General features: G+C 47.7%; 1 protein-coding gene across 21 annotated transcripts in view; it reads left to right on the plus strand.

Moving 5' to 3' along the window:
• LOC101688564 (GON-4-like protein) overlaps positions 1-14,179 on the plus strand; it is a 63,163-nt gene that overhangs the window by 3,369 nt on the left and 45,615 nt on the right. For 19 of the 21 annotated variants that reach the window (XM_013048967.2, XM_045086795.1, XM_045086796.1 and 16 more), the window contains exons 2-3: positions 212-742; positions 5,982-6,173. In XM_013048967.2, the coding sequence (XP_012904421.1) occupies positions 238-742; positions 5,982-6,173 (697 nt within the window). In that variant the 5' untranslated portion in view covers positions 212-237. The remainder of the gene's footprint in view (positions 1-211; positions 743-5,981; positions 6,174-14,179) is intronic. The other 2 variants (XM_045086788.1, XM_045086789.1) reach the window with 2 other exon arrangements.

Here is a 14,179-nt window from a genome sequence, read left to right on the forward strand (position 1 = left end):
AGAGGTTACATCAGCCAAGATAGTGTACTTAGTGGGAGTGGAGCTAGGGTTTGAGCACCACGCTCTAACCACAGTCTCTCATTTCCCACTTGTGTATTTGGTGTAAATACTGTGTCCCTGACTGAGGGTGAATAAGCAGAAAGGTACTTGAAGAAATGCTGGTACCAGTGATTAATCTGAGGGTAATGAGAACTTGCTTTTCGCCTTTCAGGATGGAACAGGAGTGGGCCTTGTACAATGTTGCCCTGTAAGAAGAGAAGGACTACGGTGACAGAGTCCCCACAGCACCACGGCAGCCAGGAGGGAGAGGACCCCGACCTGGAGTCGGTTGTTAAATCATCGTCTGACCAGGTGAAAGACTGGGGCTCGGCGTCCCCCTCCGGGGGTCTGAGCCACGGCAGAGTGGCAGGCCTCGAGGTGGAGTCCGTGCAGGATGCTGGAAGTCAGCTTGCTGGGGAGGACTCGTGTTTGGGCTCTAGGGGGCTCACCCAGGACACAGATGCACCAGTTCTAGAAGCTGTTGGTGCGGCCGTCTCTCAGGGACTCACGCTGCCTTCCTTGGAGACTTCCCAGCCACTTCGTGTACACATCGGGAGAGGAAGAGTCCAGGCAGCTGGCTCAAGGAGAGGGAAGAAGATCACGCTGAGGCCTGGGCTTGTTCCCCAAGAAGACAGAGGTGATCACCCTCTTCCAAAGGAGCCTTTCTCAGGAGAGCCGAGTGAAGAAGTCCAGGAAGAAGGAGGTAAGACGCGAACGGCTGTTTGCCGTGACACAGCGCTTCGCCCCCATCCTCCCTCGGTTCCTCCGCGAGGCAGTGTTTCCGACGGGTGTGCTGATGCACTGTGTAATCGGGACTGCGCGGCTCATAAGGGTCGACAGTCAGCTTTATGAGCAGATGGAGACTTTCTTTTCTTCTCCCTCCCGTTCCTGAGATCCTCTTCCATGTCCTTTTCTTTCTCTTACTCTCAGCGGTCTGGAGAGGTGAACCATTTTGTGTGTGTGTGAACCTTTTGTGATTGGTGGGCATCCGTGAAGTCGGGCTCGTGGGGGAGGGACAGCGGCGTAAGGGGATAGATACTGCCTGGGACATTGGATGGGGCTCTGCAAAGATGACATAATCCTTAGGACTTGAGGAGTGAGTTGTGGTTTGACAGTTGTTGGCACGGGGTATCGTAGGCCGAGAGCAGGACGTGCAGAGTTCAGGGCCCAGGGGGATGGCGACGTGTTGGGATGGAAGAAGTGAGAGATGACTTCAGAGCGCTTGATTATGTTTCGATCACGAAGGGCTTTGTTTTTCCTGCTCGAGCACTTGAACTTTTCCTGTAGGCGATAGCCAGTTCATAAATGAAAGAAGCAGAAGGCGTAGTTCTCACCTCTGAAAGCTTGTGGTCTAGTCGGGAAGACAGGACATAAACACGTAATCCGCGTGGAGCAGCTGGAGGAGAGCAGACGACCCAGAGCCTTGCCTTCTCCCCCGAGACCTTCCGAAAGCATGCACCGCCCTGTTGGCAGTGAGGCGGGAAGAAGGGCCGTCTCTCTCCGTAGGGAGAGGAGACTCGTACCGTTTCAGTCATGCGTCCTCGGGATGGCGGCACAGGCGTCGGAGGGGCTGAAAATGGGTCGGGCGTTAGGTGTGCAGAGTGGGAGGTGTGCTTTGGGGCCACCAAGGACAGACAGAACTCCGAGACTGGAGCGGGCAAGAGCAGGAGGAGAAATGACCAGGGCGTTTGTCGCGCTTCCTCAAGGAAAGGGATGTGGAGGAAGTGGACCGGCTCGGGCTGAGAAGGATGACAGGAGGGGGACCTGGAGAGAGGATAGGAGAAGTTGGGAAGGAGCAGAGCTCTGAGAATGAGGCACCTCCTGTGAAGGTTAGTGATGAAGGAGAGAGAATGGGGCCCAGCAGGGTTGGGCGTGGTTGAGAGTGGGCGCGGGAGAGCTCCTGGGATCAGATGATGGAGTTCGGGGGGGGGGGGGTTCCGGAGGGGGGGCACGCACTGGCTGACATGCAGCGGGAGAGCGGGGGCAGCCAGGGAGGCCGTGAGTCCCCGAAATGGCATCTCCACGCTTGGCTGTGTCTGGAGGGGAAGTGGGCGAACCTGGAGAGGACGCAGGATTCTGGTGCCAGTAGGGAAGGAATGGGTAATTCACTAGGGTTCAAAGTCACGCAGCTGCTGAAGAGTGGAATCGAGCGATGTTTACAGTGGTTTGTTCACAGATGTCCAAGTGCAGGTGAAGAAAGTGTAGCTGACCTCGAGGCGGGAGCGGCTGAGGGTTATCTGTCACGCCGCCCCTCTTCCTTAAGCTCCGTCCTTGGAAGTGGCTTCCACCATCATGCACTTGAATGAGCTGTAACACCAGTGAAAGAGGAACGTTAGGAGTGTCTGTCCAGAACCCTTTTTCCCCCAGTACCTTTTTTTTTTCTTTTTTGCGGAATAGAAATATAACATACAAAACAGAAAAGAAGAAAGAAGATTGGGAATTCATATATATGCATTTTGAATAATGAAAAGTTTAAAGAAGAAAAATCTTATTTTTATTTTCTTTACAATCTTACTCTGTACAGTAATTACCATTGAAATTTAGCATTGGGGCGCTTGGCTGGGTCAGTCATTGGAGCGAGCGACTCTTGGTCTCTGGGTTGTAAGTTTGAGTCCCATGTTGGGTGTAGAGATTACTTAAAAGTAAAATCTTAAAAAAAAAAAAAGTTTTGTTGTTTTGCTTTAAGTAACACCTAGTATTATAATTATGTAAAAAAAACCCCAAAAAAGTCTGGGTTATTTTGGAGTGTAGCCGCTCCCCTTTGTCCGTGGTGTCCGTTACCTGTGTCAGCCACGGTCTGGAAGCCGATGACGCTCCCGACTTCACCTCCTTGTAAGGTGGCTCAGCGGCTGCCAGGTGCCGCGCCGTCCGTCTTGGGCCCTCCCCTCCCTTCATCCCTCACGTAGGCATCGCATCGTCTCCCACCATCACAAGAAGAGTGAGTACAGGGTAGTAAGGTATTTTGAGAGACAGAGAGCACATGTGTATGACTTTTGTTAGAGTACATTGTTATAATGGTTCTGTTACTAGTGATTGTTCATCTCACTGCCAGATTCATGAATTAAATCATCACAGGAATATACAGGAGAAGACACGTTGTGTGTAGGGTTCAGCGGCTAGGGTTCAGTACTGTGGGACGTTTCAGGTATCACAGGGGCTTTTGGAACCTGTGTCCTGGGGAACCCACAGGGGGCCACTGTGTCAGCGTGTTGCTACAGTGTGAACACTGAAATCATGTTTCCAAGCTGCAGGTGCTAGTGATTAAGCCTCGCCTGTGTTGGTGTGTATTCTAACAGAATTTTAGCCCCTACCCTTCTATTTTTTTTTTTTTTTTTTTGAATTTTAATTGTGTGTGTTTTTTTTAACCATTTACATACCCTGATTTCTACTTAACTTTTTTTTGCCTTCTAAAGTGATTAACTCAGTCAGATTTCAGCTTCTAATTAGTTGACTTGTACAGTTCTCAGCTAATTGTTTTCATGTTATCCACACAGTTAGACCAGCAGTAAACAAGGTACAGATGTGCTTTGTGGAGTTTCCCCTCCCCTGCTCTGTCTTACCCTTCTCAGCTTCCCTTTCGAGAGGCTCTGAGCATCTAGCACACGGAGAGAGGAGAGGAGGAGTGGGGTTCCTGTGGGGTTCTCTGAGACGGGAGTTAGATTGAGAAGCCATGGGATGTGGTCATTAGAAGGAACGTTTTGGGGGCACCTGGCTGGCTCAGTTGGAAGAGAATGTGACTCTTGATCTCAGGGTGGTGAGTTTGAGCCCTGTGTTGGTGTAGAGATTACTAAAATCAGTAAAACTTGAAAAGAAAAGGAACCTTTTCTCTATGGCTGGTAAACTGTAGGGACAGTGTTACAGTTTTTCCAAGTACGTTTTAGGTAGTACACGTATCGATGGAAACTACCAAAGTGAACTTCTGGCATGTTTATTTAATAAGTCTCTTATGTTGGTTCGGTTTTGAAAACGTCGACATCATTAATTGTGCAGCTTGTCCGAGACTGTTGATGAAAGGAGAGCACTGTGCTGTTTATTGAAGTTCTCTTCTCTGAGAAATTTGGCTGAGAGCAACCTTGGATTTGGTGGGTTTGGGATCTGACTCCTTGTCTGGTGCCCGTGAAAGGCAAAGCCGTGGGACGTTTTAAAATTGCAGAGTGCTGGGGCGCCTGGGTGGCTCAGTGGGTTAAGCCGCTGCCTCTGGCTCAGGTCATGATCTCAGGGTCCTGGGATCGAGCCCCACATTGGGCTCTCCGTTCAGTGGGGAGCCTGCTTCTCCCTCTCTTTCTGCCTACTTGTGATCTCTCTCTCTCTCTGTCATATGGGTAAATAAAATCTTTAAAAAAAAAAAAAATTGCAGAGTGCTCCTGGGCTCCGGAAGTGAAGCTGGAGGTTGAGAGTGAGAGCAAATCAGGACTGACTCATGGCTTCTTTAGGATTAAACCTTTTTTTCTTTGTTGGGGGAGAGGATGGTCCTGTTTATTTACTTATTTAGTTTTAAAAGATTCTATTTATTCATTTGACAGAAAGAGCACAAGCAGGGGGAGAAGCAGGCAGAGGGAGAAGCAGGCTCCCTGGCAAGCAAGGAACCCGATGAGGGGCTCGATCCAGGACCTTGGGGTCATGACCTGAGCCGAAGGGAGACCCTTAACTAACTGAGCCACCCAGGCCTCCCAGGGATGGTCCAGTTTATTTTTTTTTTATTTTTTATTATTATTTTTTAAGATTTATTTATTTATTTATTCAACAGACAGAGATCACAAGTAGGCAGAGAGGCAGGCAAATAGAGAGAGAGAGGAAAGCAGGCTCCCTGTGGAGCAGAGAGCCCGATGCGGGGCTCGATCCCAGGACCCTGAGATCATGACCTGAGCCGAAGGCAGCGGCTTAACCCACTGAGCCACCCAGGCGCCCGGATGGTCCAGTTTAAAACCATGTTTACAAAACGAAAGAAACCAGGTTGAAAGTCCCAGTGTCAACGAGCAACAGGTGACAGCATGAGGACGGCTCTGCGTAGAGCATTGATCTCTGCTTTGAACATGTGTAGACTGTACTCCACAGACACGGAAACAGTTCAGAGATACCGGCAGTGCACCGTGGAAGTTCGCGCACCCTGTCCCTGTGCTGTCATCCCCCCGCCCCGGTGCTTGTCTCAGGAGCCAGCAGTCACTGTTCAGCACACCTGTTCTGCCTGGGTTTTCCTCCCCGTGAAGCTTGGTTCTCACGTTGACTTTTGCTACAGAATGAATGTTCCCTGGCTTTTTAAACGCCCTGTCTTTCCCAGCAGAAGGATAGCACTTGTTGAGAGTTGAGATGAAGAGGGGACAGTTGTCTCATGGACTGTGGAACCGTACGCTGATAGTTCTACGGCGGTTTGTACGCTAATGCTCTGTAGGATCTACCTAGTCAGAAAGTTCAGGACATTTACAATGGGTATTGCTTACGGTGGGCAGAACGTAGTGTTAATGGTTGTCCGTATAAGATGCTCCTTTGTCAACAGGAGTGTAACAGCCCCTCCCCCCACCAATGATGGTTCTGATTTCTGCATAGGAAAAAAGTGCATAACTCAAAGCATATTAGCAGTAGAAAGACCTTGGGGTGCCTGGCTGGTTTAGTCGGTAGAGTGTGTGGCTCCTAATCTCAGGGTCATGAGTTCAAGCACCATGCTGGGCGTGGATCCTACTTAAAAATTAAGAGGGTAAAAAAAAAGTAGTAGACTGTAGCCATTACGTGGTTCAATACCTGACATTATAGGTGAGTGCCTTGGAGCCGAGCTTTGATTCCTTACAAGCGTGTACGAGAGAGAAGAATGCCTTTATGCTGTATGCATCGTTAATGGAGTTACCCAGCGATAAAGGACTTCATAGCAAAATGCTGATTCCTACAACGTGGTATCTGGTGTGATTGATAATGGGCAAAGTGTGGAGCAATACTTGTGATTCTTCCAGGAGAACCTCATTTGCATTCTGGAGGGGTGATGCCTTCGCCGCCCTTAGGCAGCCACTCTGCAAAGCCAGGAGCCCAGCCTGGGAAGTCCCCTCAGCCAGGAGTCTGTGGCTGTCCTCAGGAAAAGCCCCTTGGGACTCTGGCTCCACAAGTCGAGGATGAGACAGAGGATGGTGGACTCTTCATTCCGATGGGTAGGCTTTTTTCTTCTTCTCTTTTTTCGTAATTGAAAAAAAAAAAACCTTCTTTATTGAAGCATGATATGAAGTATGAATATGCAGAAAACTGCATGTGTCCTAAGATATCCTATTTCCCTGAGTTTTCCGAGATTGAGTATACCCGTGCAGCCAGGAACCAGATCAAGAAACAGAGCATTACCTGTACCCTAAGTCATCTGTTTCGGTTGTTACTGGCGCCTCCCCCGTGGAGGACCGTTTTTCTCCAACTTCTGGCAGCCCAGTTTGGTTCACTGCTTTGTACTTTGTATGAGTGGAGTCCTGTGTTTGTATGTCCTGTGACATACATGTGTTTTTCCACTCATCTGCTTGTGTCTCTGAAATCGACCCACGCCATTGCGTGTATCTGTAGATTCTTGGTTTTCACTGCTGTCTAGTATTCTGTTGTGTGAGTAGCCTAGGTTTTCTGTGTCTATTCAACTTTATTTTTTTTTTTTTAAGATTTTATTTAATTTTTAGAGAGAGAGCTTGAGAGAGAGCAATCATGAGGGGTTGGGGGAGGAGAGGGGGAAGCAGGCTCCCCGCTGAGCAGGGAGACCAATGTGGGGCTCCATCCTGGGACCCCAGGATCATGACCTGAGCCCAAGGCAGATGCTCAACTGACTGAGCCACCCAGGAGCCCCTCATTTTTTTAAAAATAGATTTTATCTATTTATAAGAGAAAGAGAGAGCACGAGCAGCGGGTCAGCGTCAGAGGCTCCCTGATGAGCAGGGAGCCTGATGCAGGGCTGGAAACTAGGACACTGGGACGATGACTTGAGTTGAAGGCAGGTGCTTAACTGACTGAGCCAGCCAGCTGCTCCGTGATTCCTTTCTCTTACCGCAAATACTCCTGTTGATCATGCGCATTTCATCTGAACTTGGGGGAAGGCGCTCCAGATTTGTCTGGGGGTTTTGTTTTGTTTTGAGAAGTGGCGAGGAGGAGGGACAGAGAGAGAGAGAATCTTAAGCAGACTTCCTGTGAGTGTGGAGCTGGACGCGGGGCTCAATTTCATGCCCCTGAGCTCACAGCCTGAGCTAGAATCAAGAGTCAGATGCTTTACTGAGCCAGCCAGGCTCTCCTGTTTACACATGAGAGGGTTGAGGACTTTTTGTAGAGATATATATATATATATATATTTTTTTTTTCTCCCCAAGATTTTATTTATTTATTTGACAGAGAGAGATCACAAGTAGACAGAGAGGCAGGCAGAGAGAGAGAGAGAGGAGGAAGCAGGCTTCCCGCTGAGCAGAGAGCCCAAGGCGGGGCTCAATCCCAGGACCCTGAGATCACGAATCGAGCTGAAGGCAGAGGCCCCAACCCACTGAGCCACCCAGGTGCCCCTAGATATATATATTTTTAAAAGATTTTTAATTATTTATTTGACAGCGTGAGTAGGCAGGGGAGGGAGAAGCAGACTCCTGTTGAGCAGGGAGCCTGATGCAGGGACTCCATCCCAGGATCCTGGGATCATGACCTGAGCCAAAGGCAGACACCTTACTGAGCCACCCAGGAGCCCCGTATTTTTAGAGATAGGTTGTATCAGATTAAGGGAGTTATTTTCCTCATTTTGGGGGACTTTTTTATTTTTTTTAAAAGATTTACTTATTTGACAGGCAGTAAGCACAAGTAGGCCTGCAGAGCAGCAGGCCGAGGGAGAAGCAGGCTCCTTGCTGAGCAGGGAGCCTGATGTGGGACTTGATCCCAGGACCCTGGGATTAGGACCTGAGCTGAAGGCAGATGCTTAACAACTGAGCCACCCAGGCACCCCTGGAGACTTTTATCACGTAATGAATTGTACCAGTGCTTTTCTATTTCTATTAAGGTGGTCTGCAGTTTTTCTTCTTTATTCTGTTGGTGATGTGGAGATTTCTGTTGATCCTTGTTATCAGATATACTGAGATATAATTTGCATTCAACAAAGCGTATCCAGGGAGCTTTGAAACATGAATATGGTTCTGTAACTGCCACCACTGTCAGCACATGGCACATTTCTCTTGCCCCGAAAGCTCTCTTACTGCCCGTTGCTGACCTGCCATCTCGGTCCGGTGTCATCCGCGCCTCGCTCTGCCCTTGCCATGCTCTCTGCTGCCTTGCCGGTGCTTGCGAACGGTTGGGAGGCGCCGTGTCTGCCGCTGTCGCCTGGTGCAGCGCTTTGGAGAGTCACTCGTGTCCTTTCCGTCGCCGAGTAGCGCTGATGGACATTTGGGTTGTTTCCAGGTTTTGCCTGAAGATGCTGTAAACATTGACATATTAGGTCTTTGACAGACGTAAGTTTTCATTTTTCCCGAGTGGATCACCAGGAGGGCCATTTCGGGGCTTAGGGCGGACGCACGTGTAACTTGATGGAGGCCGCGACCCGTTTTCCGACGGGGCTGCACCGTCTGACGCTCTCGGCAGCCGCGTGAGATCACGGCCTGTCCCTGCCTGGGCGGCAGCTGTCGGACATTTACGTTTTATCCATTTCAGTAGGTGTATTTCTTTGTGGTTTGAACTTGCCTTTCCCTAAGGACGAGTAATATAGGGCCTGTTTTCACGTGTTTGTTGACCATCTGTAGAGCTCTACAGCTCTACAGGGAGGTGGTTCCGTGACCTGGGAACAGGAGCTGGTTGGCCTTCCTCTCCCGCTTGTTCGTCTTTCCTGTCTTCCTTTCTCTTTCTTCCTCTTCTCTCTTTGTCTCCCGCTTCTTCCTCTTCCTCTGTCCGTCCTGCTTTGCTGCGCTGGAGAGGACCCTCAGTGCTGCCCAGAGGAGTGACGCGAGCGGGCAGCCCCCTGCGCTTGGCCCCCGGGAGAGCGCTCGGTCGTCCCCGGGAGCCGGAGGCCGTTCTGCTCCCCAGAAGTTGTGCTGAATTGATGTCGATTTGGTGAAAAGCTTGTCCTGCGTCTATTGAGATTTTCTTTTGTTCCTGCTTTTGGTCTGTTGATGTGGTGAATTATATTGATCGATTTTCAAATTTCAAAGCCATTTTGCACTTCTGGGGTAAACCACACCTTTTGATTGTGATATATTACCTTTTTATATATTGCTGGATTGGACTGGTTAATATTTTAAGGATTCCTGTACCTGTGGCCAGTAGTGTTCTTGTACTGTCTTTGGATGGTGTGGTCTTGGGTCATGCTGACCTCGTAAAGTGAGTTGGCAAGTGTTCCCTCTTCTCTTTATTTTTGTGTTTTTGGAAGAGCGTGTGTGAATTGGTGGTATTTCTTCCTTAAATGTGTTGTTGAATGCACCAGTTAAGTCCTCTGGGCCTGGAGTTTTTTTTGTAGACGTTTTAAATTATGAACTCTGTTGGTTCCTTTCTCCTCTCCTTCCTTCCTTTTTTCCTTCCAGGTTTTATTTACTTATTTGAGAGAAAGAGAGTGAGTAAGACAGAGAGAAGGAATGGGGGGAGGGGCAGAAGCAGACTCCCCGCTGAGCAGGGAGCCCAGGACTCCAGGATCCCAGGACCCCAGGATCATGACCTGAGCCAAAGGCAGATACTGAGCACCCCAGGCGCCCCTGAACTCAGTTTCTTTAGCAGATACAGGGCTGTTCCAGTTATCTACTTGTTCTTGAGTGAGCTTTGACAGCTGGTGTATTGCAAAGTATTTGTTTCATCCAACTTGTGAAAACCTTGGCATAAAGGTTTTCATCATACTCCTTTGGTGTCTTTTTCTTTTTAACAATTTTATTTATTTATTTGAGAGAGGGAGAGAACGTGAGTGCACAGGCACATGTGAGTTAAGGGAGGGTCAGAGGAGAGAGAATCTAGGTGGGCTCCATGCTCAGCAGGGCTGCATCCCAGGACCCTGGGATCATGACCTGAGCCGAAGTTTGACGCTTAACTGAGCTTAACTGACTGAGCCCCCCAAGCGCCCCCTACTTATTACATATTTTAATAATAGTATTTGAGGCATCCGTTTCCCTTTAAGCACTGGTGTTAGCTGTGCCCCACACTCGTGCTGTGTTGTATTTCATGACTTCAGTTGGTGTGTAGCCTTTTGGCATATCTCCTTTGCCACACAGCTTGTTTAGAAGTGTGTCATTTGGAGAAGCCTTGCTCTCTTTCTCTTACTGGTTTCTGATTTAATTCCCTTGTCTCCTGATTGTACTTTGTATAATTCCGTTCATTTTTTACTTATTGATGTTTATTTTGGAGCCCAGAATATAACCACCCCCCCTTTATTCAGGTGTTGAATATAATCTTTATGGTAGTTCTTCCATTTGTATTCGAAGAGAGCAGGCACTCTGTTGTTTGGAGGCGACTGACTGTTCTCTCAAAGCTGATTCCGCAGGTTGATAGCATTGTCTGGTTCTTCCCTTTTTACAGCTTTGTATGTGGGGCGGTCTGTTTGTCACTTACCGGGAAAGAAATAATGAGGTCTCCAACTTTAACTGTGGATCTGTCTGTATTTCCTTTTGGTTCTACCTATTTTATTTCTTAGTCTTATTTATTTAAATAAAAATTTATTTATTTATTTGAGGGAGAGAGAATGCACGCATGTGGCAGGGAGGGGCGGAGAGAATCTTAAGCAGACCCGCGCCCAGCACAGAACCCGATGCGTGACCCAACCTCACTGCCCTGGGGAGATCGTGACCTGAGCTCGTAGGTGGCAGGAGGTGGCTGCCGGAGCTTCTGAGCCCGCCGGGCGCCCCACGTTTTGCTTAGGTAGGTGATCTCTGCACCCCATGTGGGGTTCACGTTCACAACCCCAGATCAAGAGTCGCATGCCCTTCTGACTGAGCCCGTGCGGTGCCTCTTACAAAGACTTTATTTTTGGTATTCTCTGTACCCAGTGTGGGGTTTGAAGTGACAACCCTGACATCAGGTGTCCCGTTCTCTACCAGCTGGGCCAGTCAGCTCCGCGGGCTCATTCAGTTCAGTGTCTGACGCTCTGTTTGGGCTCTGGTCATGATCTCGGGGTGTGGGAGGGGGCCCTCCTGCAGGCTCCCCAGTCAGTCCAGAGTCCGCTTGGGGTTCTCTCTATCCCTTGCTTGTGCACGTGCTCGTGTGCTCTCTTGTTTTCCCTGAAATAAATAAAAAACTTAAAAGAACAATTATTAAATTTTTACTTTTACCACATCTAAAACAATACAAGAACTTTATAGCAAGCAATTTCACTCCATGTATCTACTCCTGTCTTTTGTGTTATTAATACTATATTTTACTTTTTTTGTAAGTTTTAAATCCCTAAGATGTTATTTTCACTACTTTAGTCAGTCAGTATTCATTTACATTCATCACAGAGTTAATCTTTCTGGTGCTCTTTGATTCATCCTGAAGTTTTTTTGTTGTTGTTTTTTAAGATTTTATTTATTCGACAGGGAGAGACACAGCAAGAGAGGGGACACAACAGGGGGAGTGGGAGAGGGAGAAGCAAGCCTCCCCCGAGCACAGAACCCAATGTGGAGCCGATCCCAGGACCCTGGGATCATGACCTGAGTTGAAGGCAGATGCTTGACAACTGAGCCCCCCAGGCGCCCTCATCCTGAAGTTCTTTGCTTTGCCTTTATCTGGGATTTTTTTTTTTTCCTTTAGTATTTCTTATGAATCTGGTCTTATTTATGTCAGTGAATTATCTCAGATTTTGTCTGGAAACAAAATATATTTAGTTTTGTTTTTCTTTATTATTTGTATCTGTCTTTGTTTCTGTTATTATTTATTTTAAGTAAGCTGGACTTCCCTTGTGGGGCTTGAACTCAGACCTTGAGGTCAGGGGTCATGTGCTCTACCGACTGAATCCGCCAGGTGCCCCTGTTAAAAAAATTTTTTTAAAGATTTTATTTATTTATTTGACAGAGGTCACAAGTAGGCAGAGAGGCAGGCAGAGAGAGGGGGAGGAAGCAGGCTCCCCGCTGAGTGTAGAGCCTGATTCAGGGCTTGATCCCAGGACCCTGGGATCATGACCTGAGCCGAAGGCAGAGGCTTAACCCACTGAGCCACCCAGGTGCCCCAAACTTTTTAAAGATTTATTTATTTATTTATTTATTTGAGAGAGAGAGAGAGAGAATGAGAAGAGAGAGGTCAGCGGGAGAAACAGACTCCCCACTGAGCCTGATCCGGGCCTTGATCCTGGGACTCCAGGATCATGACCTGAGCCAAAAGCAGTTGCTTAACCAACTGAGCCAACCAGGCGCCCCATTAACAAACTTTCTTGTTTCTAGTATGGTGTTAATAGTTTGAACTTATGTCATCTCTTTGAAACTTTTCCCCTCTAGGTTAAAATTTTTTTTTAAAGATTTTATTTATTTATTTGACAGAGATCACAAGCAGGCAGAGAGGCAGGCAGAGGTGGGGGAAGCAGGCTCCCCGCTGAGCAGAGAGCCCGATGCGGGACTCCATCCCAGGATCCTGAGATCATGACCTGAGCAGAAGGCAGAGGCTTAACCACTGAGCTACCCAGGTGCCCCTAGATTAAATTTTGCAGTTGATATTGTTATTAATAATGTGATAGGATAGGAGCTTCCATGGGTGTCCGAAATCCTTGTTCTTCTTCTCCTGGGTCATTGTTGCTGTGGCGCAGGGAAGATGAGGAGGGAAGGCGTGTGGCAGAAGCCGAGGCATGGCTCTGTTGGTCTGCGTGAGCCGGGGTGCAAGACGGTGGGGGCATCGGAAAGAGGCGGCCCGGAGCAGTGCGGAGAGAATGGTGGAGAACTGGCGAGGCGAGAAGAGAGATACACAAGGACCTTTAGGGAGTCGGTGTGTAATTCCCCTTTTGCTGGTTTCTCAAAATACAAGTGGTAAAGAGCTTTATCATTATTTAGGTGCTTTGGGAGGTTTTGTAATTCTTTGCAGGTGTCTTCTTGTGGGTCATACCTTGAAGCAGCACGGTTGATTCAGAAGGTACCACTCTGAGATGTGCATGTTTGAATTCTGCCTTTTCTTTTTTTCCCTTAAAAATCATTATCAGAAAGATTGCCATATTATTTAAAGCTCTTTGTAGACATTTTTACTTATTTTCTCCCTTGCTTGAAAAGACCATTAAAAAAAGTTTTTATTTAAGTAATTTCTACACCCAAGGTGGGGCTCAAACCCACAACCCTGAGATCAAGCGTCACTTGCTGTACTTACTGAGCTGGCCAGGCGCCCCTAAGAAGACAAGTTTTAGTGGCTCTTGTTACAGTCCGGTGTATGTTTGTACCGGTGCTCATTTTACCATTCCTGTAATGTTGGACATTTAGTAGTTTCCTATCTTTTTGCTAAAATTTAGTACTTTCCCGTCTTTTTGCTAAAATAATTAATGTTGCAGTGAGTAATGTGATTATTAGTGTCTGCACATCTAATTGTCTCCTTAACAACAATTAACTGGATTAAGAGTTGTACACATTTATCAAATTCTCCATGTGTGTTCACAAGTGCAGAAGCAATTGTTTGAAGTCATTAATAACTTTTCGTTTTGTAAATATTTCCAGGGTATGGCGTGAAGGTCACAACATCTTTTTAGACAGAGAAGGTCACATTTATGTTAATCCTGTCTAATCCTTGTTTTCAGAGGGTAGCAGGCCTGAAAGCATTGAAAGGGTGAGAACCTCTATTACATGATAATGTATCTCAAGACTTTGCAGATTCTGCTAATCTAGAAGTTTTTCCATGGGGGCGCCTGGGTGGCTCAGTGGGTTGAGCCTCTGCCTTCAGCTCAGGTCACGATCTCAGGGTCCTGGGATCGAGCCCCGCATCAGGGACAGGGGGAGGTGTCCCGGCTCAGCGGGGAGCCTGCTTCCTCCTTTCTCTCTGCCTACTTGTGATCTCTGTCAAATAAATAAATAAAATCTTAAAAAAAAAAAAAGAAAAAAGTTTTTCCTTTCGTCTGGTTATGTGCCCTTGTAGAACGGAGGTGACTTTGTCCTCCACCCGCTCCTTTTTTGGTACAGTTCAGAGTTTTAGCCTTTCCTCCTTGTATTTCCCTTTTCTGAACTGGGTATGATAATGACAGATTACACTGTACACGGCTTCCCTGGCTTATATTATTTCACTTAACCTTCATGGTATCCCGGAGAGGCCC

Source organism: Mustela putorius, unplaced genomic scaffold (assembly GCF_011764305.1).
Source record: "Mustela putorius furo isolate JIRA1106 unplaced genomic scaffold, ASM1176430v1.1 tig00000997_pilon_pilon_pilon, whole genome shotgun sequence".
Lineage (NCBI taxonomy): Eukaryota > Metazoa > Chordata > Mammalia > Carnivora > Mustelidae > Mustela > Mustela putorius.